Source organism: Xenopus tropicalis, chromosome 1, assembly GCF_000004195.4.
Source record: "Xenopus tropicalis strain Nigerian chromosome 1, UCB_Xtro_10.0, whole genome shotgun sequence".
NCBI classification, from domain to species: domain Eukaryota; kingdom Metazoa; phylum Chordata; class Amphibia; order Anura; family Pipidae; genus Xenopus; species Xenopus tropicalis.
In genome coordinates this window covers 38,509,918-38,524,554 of record NC_030677.2, presented here as the reverse complement: position 1 = coordinate 38,524,554, position 14,637 = coordinate 38,509,918, and the positions used below count along the sequence as shown (strand labels likewise).

Below are 14,637 nucleotides of genomic sequence, written 5' to 3'. Positions count from 1 at the left end.
TGGAGATCCAAATTACAGAAAGACCCCTTATCCGGAATACCCTTGGTCCCGAGCATTCTGGATAACAGGTCCTATACCTGTACAAATTTTCCCTGCCCAATCCTTCCTGTGCATCCCCAGATTTCACTTTAAAATTGTAGCAGCCTTAATAAACATATTGGTAAACACTGCCCATATACCAAGAGCCACATTTGTTTGACCTACTGTGTGCCACTTACTGACCACGATAAAAAATATATACAGGTTATAGTTGTACCAAGAAGTAGTGAGAGAGTGAAACACACAGTTCTGTCCATTCATTAGCTGACATAACCTAGAATGTATGTGTGCCCTAATTATGTATGTCTGCACGATGCCTCACACAAGTCAGATGTCCCTTTAATCCTGCATTTATGTACATATATGTTATGTACTTCTTTTCAGGCACATTTGTTATGCATAGATTTAATTTTGTATTGTATATTTAGCAATATTTAATATTTAAGTGCTTAATCTTTCCTTTGTGACAAAGGAAAATTTAAACTGCAGTTTCTGTGGTAGAGGAAGTTGTGAGTGCCCATCCCCCCCAATTCCCTTCTTCATTTCCCCTCAGACGCTTGCCTTCTCTTGCATTACCACATAAAAACGCCCCTCTGTACCAGCAGCAATGAAAAGCACCGTCTATAGCACACGCAGAACAATGTAAAGAAAAAAAAGGGGTGACAGGCCTAACTATATGTTAAATGTACTGTAGTCCACAAAAGCTAGAAAACCATCACCTCTAGGTTTTCCACTGAAAAAACACATGCAGTTGGGGCAACTACAAAGCTGCTGTTTACTTTCAGGTGAAAACTGAATTAATATCACTCTTGCACTGAACAAGGACATAAGGAGCATTTGTTTATAAGACAGCAGGGACAGGCATCCTCCATTTCCTCTAGGGAGATATCAGAATCCAAATGACCAGGAGAAAAACTTACCGATGGCTCCAAACAAACACATGGCTATCAACAGCAGCACAGACCACAGTATGTCAGTATTCAGTCGCCTTTCCAGCCTGCTGCGCTTATAGCGAGGCCCGCTATTGTTCAGCATGGCTTTAGTCTCATGGCCTATAACAAATATTTTTAAATTACCTTCATTAGACATTCACAGCAATGCTAAAACTGTACATTTAACATTTTTCCCCCCTGGAGAGTTCATTTTTGTGTTTTTTGCAAGTTAATTTGGCACAACAAAAGTCATTTAATTAATTAATTTTTTTCATGCATGAGAAAAATAAAATGAGCCATTCTTGCCCAATTATACCACACACACCACCACCACAAACACCGACTATAAATACAGAGGCACTGAATTGGTGAAGTAAAATACCCAAGAGATCTGAAACCTATCTATGCTGAGCGCGTGCTATTTTTTAGTGCGTGGGTGGGTAAAACTTCCTCTGTTTCACTGCATTACCCTTGCGTAATTGCATTTCTTGCACAGAACATTCATTTATTTAACCAGATTTGCATTTAGACCCATGAAAGTATACACCCATATTATTCAGCAGATGAATACTTGAAAATGCTTTAGTCACCACAGATCACTACTGGACATAAATAGAAGTAATGTGGTAACTGTGGTCAATGAAGTAAGTAATAGTTGAAAAAAAAGTAGTTCAGTATGGGAGTATGGCATAAATGAAAAATGTTCTTGTACACAGCTAATTACACCCTTCTTCTTTGTTGTTTAAAAGACTAGTAATATTAAATAGTGAAAATATTTTTTTTTACATTTTAAGTTCAAGAACCTACATATAAATGACAGCACATGTCTTATCAGGGTTAAATTATAGGCTAGACAAGGAGAAAAACGTGGTCACAAAATAACCCCTTTTACTAGTAAACCACCTGCCATATATCAGGATGAGGAATGGGTGGAATAAAACTCAGACTTTGTTGCTCTTAAATAAAATTAATTAAAATCTGACTTGAATTATTGAATTTAACATTGGACATGGGTCAGCAAACATGGAAACAAAGCAGGGATCTGTAGTAGTTAGAGATTCTTCTAATGGGTCATGATGTTTAAACATTCTGACAATCAGTCCAACTGACATTGATAAGACACATTTTACCATATCTAGAATATGTAGGTGCCTCACTGTCCCTCAATTGAATTGCTATCAACACCATCTACAAATATTACCCACATCTGTACTGTAGCCAGCCCTTACTGCTGATAAATTACAGTAATGAGTAAAGTCATGAGCCTAAATCAAATCAAAGAGGCTTATGTGCGTTTCAATCCTATTTCAGAGATTTTTTTAAAGGCTTGTGTGCACCTTTATCAGTTGGGCATTTTAAACCCATTAGGACCAAATGAGTGTGAATGCTTGGACTGTAGTCTGTAGTTCTGCAGAGAGCCATAAAAGGCAGATGATAGGCAAAATTCATGATGTGTTTGACAACATAAGCCCTTGTCATTAACATAGCAAGCTTGTAACATAATGTGCAACAATATATTGCTTTTCCATGTTCATCCATTTGAAACATAAATAACACTCATTTGAACATCATCATAGTATTTTTGTTTTTTAACCTTTTTAGTGCCACAGGACGTAGAATCTACGTCCTGGGTACTAAAGGACCTAAGTGCCACAGAACGTAGATTCTACGTCCTGGGGCACTTCCGGGTTTGGGAGCGGAGAAGCGGCTTTTCAAGCCGCTCCTTCGCTCCCCGCTCGTTCCCCAGCCTCCAGACAACAGTCAGAGGTGGGGAACGAGTGGCCCCTGGGGCGCGATCGCCCAGGGGCCACATAAGAAAAGGCAGGCACGTGAAATCCATTCCTGGATTTCACGATCGCCTTCTGCCTTTCTCTGCTCCCCCCCCTGCTGGCCCCCCTGCTTCCTGCTGCAGATACTCACTCCTGAACGGCTGCGTGTGTGTCTCCCTGCAGATCCACGATCTCCTACACAGGTAAGTGGCAAAAACACACAAAAACACACATACACACACATAATACACTAATAATACACTAATACACACTTATACTCACATTTACACACAAACACATACATTTTAGGGGAGTTGGGAGATTTCAAACATTCACAACACTTACACTTACACACACTTACTTGCATACATGCACACAAAACACATTTTACCTAATGTACACACACACTTACACACTTATGTAATTTTGTAATTTTTTTTTTTTTTTCTAATCGCATCGTTTTTATTCCTGCCTGAAAAAAATGTTTTATTGCCATTGCGGATAGTGTATTCGCTAACCGCACTGCGCAATATCTTTTGTGTATTATTTTGGGGTTTCTACTACATTTTCTGTGATTTTGGTGGATTTTGGGGTATTTTACTGCATGTTTAGCCATTTTATAGCATTTTCAGTTATGCATAGTTCTTGTTCGCTTGATTTTCAGAAATGTCACAAAAACCGTTCTGTTTAGCATAGCTTTGTAGTTTGTAGTAGAAAGTTTTATTTACCCATTTTTGTTTTGTCAGAATGTGTACTTTCGGAAAATATATGGTTTTCTAGGGTCTCCTTACTGTTAGGTGGTCGTATGGCACATAATACACATACCGGGTGCAAAAACTGCATGAGCCGAAGCATCTTATGTGAAAATTCATATGCACTATTTTTACTTGGGTGCCCCTGTACCCCACATAGCTTGGTAAATCTATGCATATAGGGCATCAAACTGTTCAGTAGACCCCTAGCGTTCATATTTAGAATGTTTTATGTTGATACGGTACATAATGTGGGGGTACATAATGGGGTAAAATGCAAGCTTTGTGACAATTTTCAGAAATGTCATAAAAAACGTTCTGTTTAGCATAGCTTTGTAGTTTGGTAGTTTGTAGTAGAAAGATGTATGTACCCATTTTTGTTTTGTCAGAATGTGTACTTTCGGAAAATATATGGTTTTCTAGGGTCTCCTTACTGTTAGGTGGTCGTATGGCACATAATACACATACCGGGTGCAAAAATTGCATGAGCCGAAGCATCTTATGTGAAAATTCATATGCACTATTTTTACTTGGGTGCCCCTGTACCCCACATAGTTTGGTAAATCTATGCATATAGGGCATCAAACTGTTCAGTAGACCCCTGGCGTTCATATTTAGAATGTTTTATGTTGATACGGTACAAAATGTGGGGGTACATAATGGGGTAAAATGCAAGCTTTGTGACAATTTTCAGAAATGTCAAAAAAATCTTTCTGTTTAGCATAGCTTTGTAGTTTGGTAGTTTGCAGTAGAAAGATGTATTTACCCATTTTTGTTTTGTCAGATTGTGTACTTTCGGAAAATGTATAGTTTTCTAGGGTCTCCTTACTGTTAGGGGGTCTTATGCCGCATAATGCACATGCCGGTAGCTTATATTGCAGTGTATACACTTTGTATGCACTAACTTCCTTTTGGGGTCTCTAAATGCCAGATACATCGGTGATCCTATGCACAATGGGCATCAAACTGTTCAGCGGACCCTTGGCTTTCATATTTAGGGTCTGTTCTTTTGGTACCTAATGTTATGTGGGAGATAAGGTGCTTGAAAGTGGAAGATTTGATGTGTTTTTCAGGTATTTCACCAAAACTAGCAATTTTGGGAAAGCACTGCGACTCTGTAGTTTGGAGTAGAAAGACATGGGTACCAATTTTGAATTCGCCCGAATGTGTATTTTCCAAAAATATATGGTTTTGGGGGGTCAATGTATTTTTTTGTGTTTTTACCCCACAGAAAATGCAGTAAACGTGTTGAATTTTCAGTAGCTAAAGAGACCTCTGGGGCAATCTCTATGCACGGACATCCTTATGGGGTCTCTAAATGCCAGATACAGTGCTGATCCTATGCACTATGGGCATCAAACTGTTCAGCGGACCCTTGGCTTTCATATTTTGGGTGTGTTTTCTTGGTACCTATTGTTATGTGGGAGATATGGTGCTTGAAAGTGGAAGATTTGATGTGATTTTCAGGTATTTCACCAAAACTAGCAATTTTGGGAAAGCACTGCGACACTGTAGTTTGGAGTAGAAAGACATGGGTACCAATTTTGAATTCGCCCGAATGTGTACTTTCCAAAAATATATGGTTTTGGGGGGTCAATGTATTTTTTGGGTTTTTACCCCACAGAAAATGCAGTAAACATGTTGAATTTTCAGTAGCTATAGAGACCTCTGGGGCAATCTCTATGCACTAACTTCCTTATGGGGTCTCTAAATGCCAGATACAGTGCTGATCCTATGCACAATGGGCATCAAACTGTTCAGCGGACCCTTGGCTTTCATATTTAGGGTGTGTTTTCTTGGTACCTAATGTTATGTGGGAGATAAGGTGCTTGAAAGTGAAAGATTTGAGGTGATTTTCAGGTATTTCACCAAAACTAGCAATTTTGGGAAAGCACTGCGACTCTGTTGTTTGGAGTAGAAAGACATGGGTACCAATTTTGAATTCGCCCGAATGTGTACTTTGCAAAAATATATGGTTTTGGGGGGTCAATGTATTTTTTTGTGTTTTTACCCCACAGAAAATGCAGTAAATGTGTTGAATTTTCAGTAGCTAAAGAGATCTCCTGGGTAATTTGTATGCACTAACTTCCTTATGGGGTCTCTAAATGCCAGATACATAGGTGATCCTATGCACAATGGGCATGAAACTGTTCAGCGGACCCTTGGCTTTCATATTTAGGGTGTGTTTTCTTTGTACCTAATGTTATGTGGGAGATATGATGCTTGAAAGTGGAAGATTTGATGTGTTTTTCAGGTATTTCACCAAAACTAGCAATTTTGGGAAAGCACTGCGACTCTGTAGTTTGGAGTAGAAAGACATGGGTACCAATTTTGAATTCGCCCGAATGTGTACTTTCCAAGAATATATGGTTTTGGGGGGTCAATGTATTTTTTTGTGTTTTTACCCCACAGAAAATGCAGTAAATGTGTTGAATTTTCAGTAGCTAAAGAGATCTCCTGGGCAATTTGTATGCACTAACTTCCTTATGGGGTCTCTAAATGCCAGATACATAGGTGATCCTATGCACAATGGGCATCAAACTGTTCAGCGGACCCTTGGCTTTCATATTTCGGGTGTGTTTTCTTGGTACCTAATGTTATGTGGGAGATAAGGTGCTTGAAAGTGGAAGATTTGATGTGATTTTTAGGTATTTCATCAAAACTGGCAATTTTGGGAAAGAATTGCGGCTCAGTAGTTTGGAGTAGAAAGACATGGGTACCAATTTTGAATTCGTCCGAATGTGTACTTTCCAAAAATATATGATTTTGGGGGGTCAATGTATTTTTTTGTGTTTTTACCCCACAGAAAATGCAGTAAATGTGTTGAATTTTCAGTAGCTAAAGAGATCTCCTGGGCAATTTGTATGTACTAACTTCCTTTTGGGGTCTCTAAATTCCAGATACATCGGTGATCCTATGCACAATGGGCATCAAACTGTTCAGTGGACCCCTGGCTTTCATATTTAGGGTGTGTTTTCTTCGTACCTAATGTTATGTGGGAGATAAGGTGCTTGAAAATGGAAGATTTGAGGTGATTTTTTAGAATTTTCATAATTTTTTATAGAAAATGCTAAATTCAGTAAAGCATTGCCGTTTGGTACTTAGGAGTTGGAAGACATAGTTACCCATTTCGGATTCGTCAGAATGTGTAGTTTTCAAAAATGTATGGTTTCCTGGGGTAAACCTAATATTCCAGGATTTTTGGCTTTGGAATGTAAAGTATGCCGTATTCTGCTGTAATGCTTTGAAAATTTAGTAATTTACTGCTGGGAGTTTTTGATCTATAGAAGTCAGAAATCTCAATAAAACTATACATATCAGGTATTGGCACGTTCGGGAGACATGAGGCTTTCCAAATCAGTTGAATTTTTGTCCATAAAATAAAATGTGTTTCTGGTATAAATCCTTATATCATGAAAAATAGCATTTTTTCTTTTTTTTTTTGTATTTCAAGCTCTAAATCTTGTTCCAGAAGTGGAAATACACAAAAACTCAGGTAGATTTGGAAAGCTCAGGTTCTCCTGAAAAAAACAATATATAGTTTGCCTACCTAAACTTAACCCTGCCCCCAGTAAAAGCATCTACATTGAGAGAGCACAGAATGTTTACAAAACGTCTGGCACTGGGGGGAACTGAAATGACGAATTCGGCTGGCACTTAAAGGGTTAAAGTAGGCACTGTATATCCATCTATTGGTACACACGTTTGTAAAGGTTAGCAAACATGGAGACAAACCTGCATATACAACGATTCCAACTACAGCCTCTGTATTCCGGACAATGCATCCCCGCAAGAGCAGATTCTGCTTACTCAGCCCGATTTTTTCTTTGTTTGGATGATCACTTGGGAAGGGGGGAAAACAAAAACTGAATTCAGTAAAATTACATTTAAATTATACACTGATCTACTGCATGCACCCTCTTTCCAACTAAATAGAAGGATTTTTGTGTTTACAATAGGGGAATAAATAACATTGCCCAAAGGTTCATTAATAAATATATCAAATAAATATTTACTGATGTACTCATTGCAAAAAAAGTCTTATATCCTGGTAAAAACATAACCATACAGTTAGCACATACTATGATAACCTCTCATTGGAATCTGGGACACTTCCTGTGCCCTGACCCATGGTCAGACTGGGGGGTGCCGGGCCCACCCTCCGAACCCCTCGCAGGGGCCCCACCCTGCCAACCCCTCGCAGGGGCCCCACCCTCCCAACCCCTCGCAGGGCCCCTGCAACCCACCCAACATTCTCCCCTGAACGAGTGTAAGTAAAACGCGTCAGGGGAGGACACCAGTGGCCGGGGGAGCAGTAACAAGTCTGGAGTCTGGGGCCCACCGGGGTTTTTCCCTGGATCCCAGTGGCTAAGTCCGACCCTGCCCTGGCCACACTCAGACATGCCACTGATCCACACAAAAAACAAATTACTTTCAAGTGCGCCCACCCATTTTCTTGTCTGCAAGAAGGGGCTGTCAGGCCAAAAAAGGGACAACGGAGATGTAAAAAGAGCTCAACACTTGGCAAGTCTTAGGAAGGAAATAGGACAGATGACTGAAATGTTTGGAAGTTAATAAATGAATACTATTTGCACAAGACCTTGCAATTGCAGAGCTCCATTAATAACATGTATTGTATACATAATTTTTTAAAATAATAAACATTACTTTTTTTTTTCTTTAAATTGCAATTAAAATTTGACTCCAGCTTTTTTTTTTGCCAATATGGCACAAATGGCATTTTCTGACAGCACTTTTCAGCCAGTGGAAAAACACTTAAATCCTTCGGGGGAGACCGTCATGTTAATTAATTGTCAAAGCTGACAGGCTCCCATGCCCCAGTTTGAAATGTCAGCAGGGAATAAACCCAATGTGCCATGAGCCTGAAGAACCAAAGATGAGGTAATACAGTGTGTGAGTGCATGACATCAAATCTTCTGTATGTACACAACAATGCAGGAACACTTACAGAAATCCCTTAAAGCTGCTAATGTCGCTGGTTGGATTTTCACACTGAATTCTGCCAGAAAATTTTTCAGGATCAAACTCATCATCCTTTAGAAAAAAAAAAATTCTTCTTAAAGAGAGTCCTTATTTAAAAGCACAAATTCTTTAAAGGAAAAATTACTACTACCCAAAAATAATACACAGCGTACCACACAGATGGAAAAAGCATAAAGAGGCATAAAGGGTATCTTAAGACATCCTTATGAGGCATAGTGAGAACAACAGGAACCAGTAATGGTGCAGAGAACGGACAGGAGAGAGAACAAGTTTGCTTATTACCTATAAGTTTGCTTATAACCTCAAAATGTGACACCATAAAACTAACCTAGAAATACAAATCCCAGCCTTGACCCTGGATAATAAAAAGTATTACTTATTCTTTAAACAAAATGTTTATACTATAATGAAATTTTAACTTTTTTTTTTAAAAAAAAAGGGTAATTATATATCCACAGACATTTACATAATGTCAGGAATAGGTTTTTAAAGAGCCACATGAAAATTCCCTAATTATTTACTATTTTTAATATAAACGTATATATATAAATTTAACATAAGGGGTTATGAAGGGCTAGGTGGAAGTTCAGGAGTACCAAGGGTTGAAAAAATGCAGTATATACACAAAGCACTTCTATCTTAGTCCTTTTGGTGCACGATTTGCGCCATATTAAAAATCTGGAGCAAAGTCCAGAACAAAGCTCTGCAAGGTGCATGGGTTCCCTGTACTTAATGCCTTACATAAGCCCACATAGAAAGGCAAGTCAGGCTTATAGGATCTAAATTTAGACTCCATGGAAGCAAGTGGCTCATGGTTTAACAAAAGCTGCTTTAGGGAGAGAGTAAACATAAGATGCAATACCATGGAATACCCTTTCACCACTTGTCTCTGTTTCAAGTTTGTTTCCCCATCCAGACTGGAAGTCTCAATATGGCAGATACCATCAGGGTCAGAAGAATGCAACAGAACCATGTCGGCAGGAATAATCTCATCACACTGAAGACGGATAAAATGGCCCACATTCACATCTTTCCAACAACTCTCCTTATATTTCTTCTCTTTCCTAAACACACAACCAAAAATTGTTGATTTACATAAATGTTTTCTATTGTGATATGTTATTGCATTGTCTAAACTTCTCAATAAATTGTTTTCCTGTTGCCTATTTGAAATACATTCTTTAATAACAAAATAAAGCTGGGTATTAGTTATTATTTGTTGCCGGTTTATCTAAATTAATGCAATGGTGCTCGCCATGAGAAATAATGTTCGCCATGAGAGTGATGCATGTGCCTGATCCTTTAGACGCAACTGTGCTGTGCCTATTGACACAGGACATTGAAGGAACCAGGAGCTACCGCCTGATCCAGTTTTACACACAACTGATTGTGGAGAAATGCAAAAGTATTTAGGCAGAGATTCCTTTTAAGCTGCACAGTGATTCTGCCCTGCAGTAAGGCAGGAGCCAGAATTTTGTTATCTGATTGCAGGAAATGAAAGTAATAACATTCTTGCTCTGGTAGACAAGCTATAAGACACCTCTACCCTTATATACTGACAACACGCAAGAAGCTGGCTGGAATAAATCCAGAAAGCAGAAACAGCAGCCAATGATACCTACCTACAATAAACTTGTGTTACTATGTTATTGATGACCTTATCCAGTTTGTATTTTCTATAATCTTCAAGGCCATCTTTGATGGCAATAATTGTCAAGACCGCTACAAGTGGTAACATGGTTATCTCCTTTTGGAAGGCTTCCACCAGTGGTACCCAATTGAGAAAGACCAAGAAGAGGAAGTACAGGTTGGCCGCTCTAGAAGGTAAATAAAAACAGAGACAATAAAATGGCTGGCAGATGGAGCAAAGAAGGAAAAAAACAAATTAAATCATCTGTGCTCGTCTCCTATTTTATAGCAGATTTTTTTTTTTTTGCAATGGAAAATAACAACTGCCTCTTTAAAGGAGAACAAAGGGTAAAACCACTGGGGGTGCCAAATTATTAGGTCCCACCAGTGATTGGCACTCTGTAATAACTCCAGCTTAAAGCAACAGGAACACCAAAAAATGAAAGTGTTTTAAAGTAATTGAAATATAACATACTGTTGCCCTGCACTGGTAAAACTGGGGTGTTTGCTTCAGGAACACTACTATAGTTTATATAAATAAGCTGATGTGTAGCCATGGGGGCAGCCATTCAAGCTGGAAAAAAGAAGAAAAGGCACAAGTTACACAGCAGATAACAGATAAGACACCATTGTATTCTACAGGGTTTATCTGTTAGCTGCTATATAACCTGTGCCTTTTCTTCTTTTGAATGGCTGCCCCCATGGCTACACACCAGGGTTTATATAAACTCTAGTAATGTTTCTGAAGCAAACACAAAGCTTTTACCAGTGCAGGGCAGCAGTACATTATAGTTTAATTTCTTTAAAATATATACATTTTTTGGTGTTACTGTTCCTTTAACTGTGGCCACACTGGAAGTTGTTCCTGCGGTACAAACTGGATGCATCACTTCTGGTGATCAGTGTTAAAATGACATTATAGCTGCAAGTCTGCTGTGCCTGATATGTATCTAATTCGATAGCTATGTATAGATGTTCACAAGGCCATGGAGGTTTACTCTCCAAGCTTTTGTGGGGTACTTATAGACACCTTGAGGTGGGGAAATCGTAGGCATTTCAGATTGTGCAGAGATACAACTCTTAATATCTAGAAGTTAAGCGGGAGATAATGTTTAGAACTGAACTTCTGCAAAAGTTCCCCTATACCTACAACATGAGTTTGTCAAAAGGAGATGATATGATTGAAAATCTAACTCTGGATATAGAATCTATCAACTCATTTTGTGGGTGGCGGCTGCTATACCTTAAAGAATATGTATCAGCTTCAAAGTGAAACAGGAACAAAAGATCTTCTCCAATCACACAGTGTGCGGTAAATGGAAAGTCCCAGTTTTTTCAGATTCAATATAATAGATTGAAACTTAGCTACAGGTTTAGGAAAAACAGTTTCTCATGAACTTCCATTTCATATTGTTCAGCAGGTGGCAATACAATTACAGGGATTTTATAGCAAGGCGGCTAAAGGGTGCCCACTACAACAGATGGCTTTGAGTAATTATGAGTCATGCAATCTATTGTGTGAATAGTTTAGATGGGATATGGGGCTGATTGTTAACCATACACAGTGTGCAGGAACTTGAGGTAACACAGATAAGGGAAGGTGCACCTGAGGAAGGGTTTTACCCAAAATGCTGTGCACTTTCCTTTTTCTGAAATAAATGTGACTATAAGCATTGCACCTTTCTTATCCATGTTGTTCCAAGTGCCTATACACTGTGGATGGTGAACAATTCCTTACAGCAATTCCAGAGACTGTCAAGACCTGGAGCACCAAGAAAAACAAGCAAGAAAATTAGATGTATGTTTAGGTGTTCTTTCCATTTTTTTTTTATTGGAACATATAAAATGAATATGAAAAATAACCCCAATTTGGTTGCATGCCTAACCTGTCTCCATACAAACACCTCTGTTTTGGGTGGTAACGTTTCAAATTTATTTTCTCCAGATTCCATCTTTGGCTCATAGGATTTTCCAGACTACCTGATCACAGTTTAACTAGATACCGGTTTGAGATTGATTAAACCATGCAATAGGCTGCCCTCTCGGTCAAAAGTCACCAACTATTATCTGTTAGAGAAAATCTGTAAAATCTATAAAATGTTTTATATACTGGTAAGTGATGGTAAGGGGATAACAAGCAGATGTTGACCTTTCAAAAAGGAAAGAAAAAAAAAAGATTAAAAACAGAAGGAATTGAAAGTACACTCAATCCGTGTGCAGACACCCACCTATGAAACTGCTCAAATAAGTTTCTCGGAATGAAGTTAAGCAGAGTGTATTTGGTAGTCTGTATTCGATTGTTCTTGTAGGCTTTGGTTAACTTCTCATACTCTTCCTTAAACTGGCCCAAGCATGGGATAACAACCCTGTGTTTGGTAGAATTTGATGAGGTGCCATTACTTTTATTAAATCCCAGTAACTTCCTTGATGTTGAGGAATCTTCTAGGTCTCTGTTCCTGCTATCTCCAGACATAAAACGCTGCCATCTGTAACGTACCCACTGGAAAGGATCTGCCATAGCGACTCAGTTGGCACTGAAATTCTTCTGTTTTCTGCATAAAGAAAAGAAAACTTTAAAACTGATATGAAGCCCTTATGTCTGGGTGTAATATGCAAGCAACGTTAAAGGAAACAAATCATTATCCTAGACAGGGCTTGTTTTCAGTGGCTACTCCAAAAAGCAAACTGGTGCCAGCACGATATGGCTGTAATAAGCCAACTTTCCACTTTGAAACCGTTCAAAATAAAGCAGGTTTCAAACGGAATTGCTGGAAAATGTGTTTGCTTCCAATTGGAATTCCAGTTGTCGTGCTGTTATTGCAACAAGCAGCTAGGGGGTTTGAGCAATACTGACACTTATCGCTTATAAACTAGTGCGTGATGACACACTTTTGCCTCTCACAAGCTTACATCTGTGGACTTGCTGATGCTGTGGGACTTTTGACAGGTGATCCAAGACTGTAGCAACTGAAAGTCAGAACGGACCTTTGAAAAGTGGGAAAGTTGGGTGGTATGCATATAGAGGACCTTGGTGCTGCCAGAGCTTTATGCATCCCAGGCTGCTGCACCTACAGTTTCAGCAAGCTGGTTAAAGTGGAATGCAGCTAACATTCCTTTACCCATCTATGACAAAATGTTCAGTATGTAGCACCTCAGAAGCTATAGCCACAGAGGCACGGCAGCAAGAACAGCGCTAGTTAGTCCCAGTGGGACAATACTGTATGGAAATAAACCAGAATTCCCACAGCTTGTTCTTCTGCCTCATTAAAGTCTTCAAAATTCTACCACAAAGAAATGATTTCAAACACTTACTGTGTATAGTCTCTAGTATAATAAACATGGCATAATCAACACAAAAATAATGTAATTGAGTGAACGGTAAGACGTGGCTCCCTAGTTGTTCATGAGTTGCAAACTGAACTCTGCTTGCACTGTATTGCTGTAGCACCAAAACAAAATCTATCGAAACACCCATAATGTACTAATAATCTCCTGACAGGACATGCAGGGCAGTACAAGTATGGGATTTGTTATCTGGAAATCCATTATCCAGAATTTAATAATAAAACAGTACCTTGTACTTGATCCCAACTAAGATATATTTAATCCTTATTGGGTGCAAAACAATCCTCTTGGGTTTATTAAACGTTTAAATGATTTTTTAGTAAGATACAAAGTATGGAAAATTCCCTTAACCTGGTCCAGAGCATTCTGGAAAACAGGTCCCATTCCCATATCTGTTCATTCCAATGTTAGCAGGGATGCTGTGTGTATTGTATATGTTCTGGTGGATCCAGAGGTCAAGCATAAAAAAGTAAAAGTAGTGATCTGGGGTTCACATGAATTTCTGCAGTCACGCATACAGCAAATGTGCTAAAAACAGGCATAGTGAATCATTTTATTTTAAATATACAGCTAGGACTATCAAAGTCTGTTAATCATAAAGGAGTGCTAATTAATGACACATGTCAGTTATTATACCCAGTTGATGCTCAGCCATACTGTACTACACCAACAGGATGCCAAACCAGTTTAGAAAGTTACACAACCATTGCTACAAAAATATTTTCCCTGTGAACACGTCATGGTCATTGCTATATAAAGTAAAAAAATTGCAGGGTAGGCAAGAACGTCCCTGGTAAGTAATCTCATTAGATGAGGGACACCTACAGCTTGGAGAAATGTTGAGCTACAGGGTGCCTGGGTGCATGACCAACTGTATGCTCATTCACACTTTTAAGGATGGCCACATGGAGCAAGATGGCCAGTCATTTTGGTTGTTTTCAAACCAGGGTAACTTTTGCATCATGGTTGCCATGGGTGTGAGGTCCATCGTTCAATCCTTTGGTGCTTTCTCCAAATATAAAATCGAGTTGACTTATACATACCAATAAGATGCTTTGTGTGAAAGTATTTTTTGTATGGAGAGAGTCACTGCAGTCCTCCTGTGAGGTGCAATCAACTACACACTACAATTTTAAGATTTAAGTATGTGTTTTTGTTTCAGTTTTT

General features: G+C 38.8%; 1 protein-coding gene across 2 annotated transcripts in view; it reads right to left on the bottom strand.

The window, feature by feature from the left end:
- Positions 1–14,637, bottom strand: part of atp10d (ATPase, class V, type 10D) — a 48,259-nt gene that overhangs the window by 23,466 nt on the left and 10,156 nt on the right. For both annotated transcript variants that reach the window (XM_012962563.3, NM_001016624.3), the window contains 6 exon segments: positions 12,354–12,677; positions 10,119–10,313; positions 9,359–9,560; positions 8,462–8,547; positions 7,228–7,334; positions 960–1,091 (listed from right to left, as the gene is read on the bottom strand). In XM_012962563.3, coding sequence (XP_012818017.1) covers positions 960–1,091; positions 7,228–7,334; positions 8,462–8,547; positions 9,359–9,560; positions 10,119–10,313; positions 12,354–12,643 — 1,012 coding nt within the window. In that variant the 5' untranslated portion in view covers positions 12,644–12,677.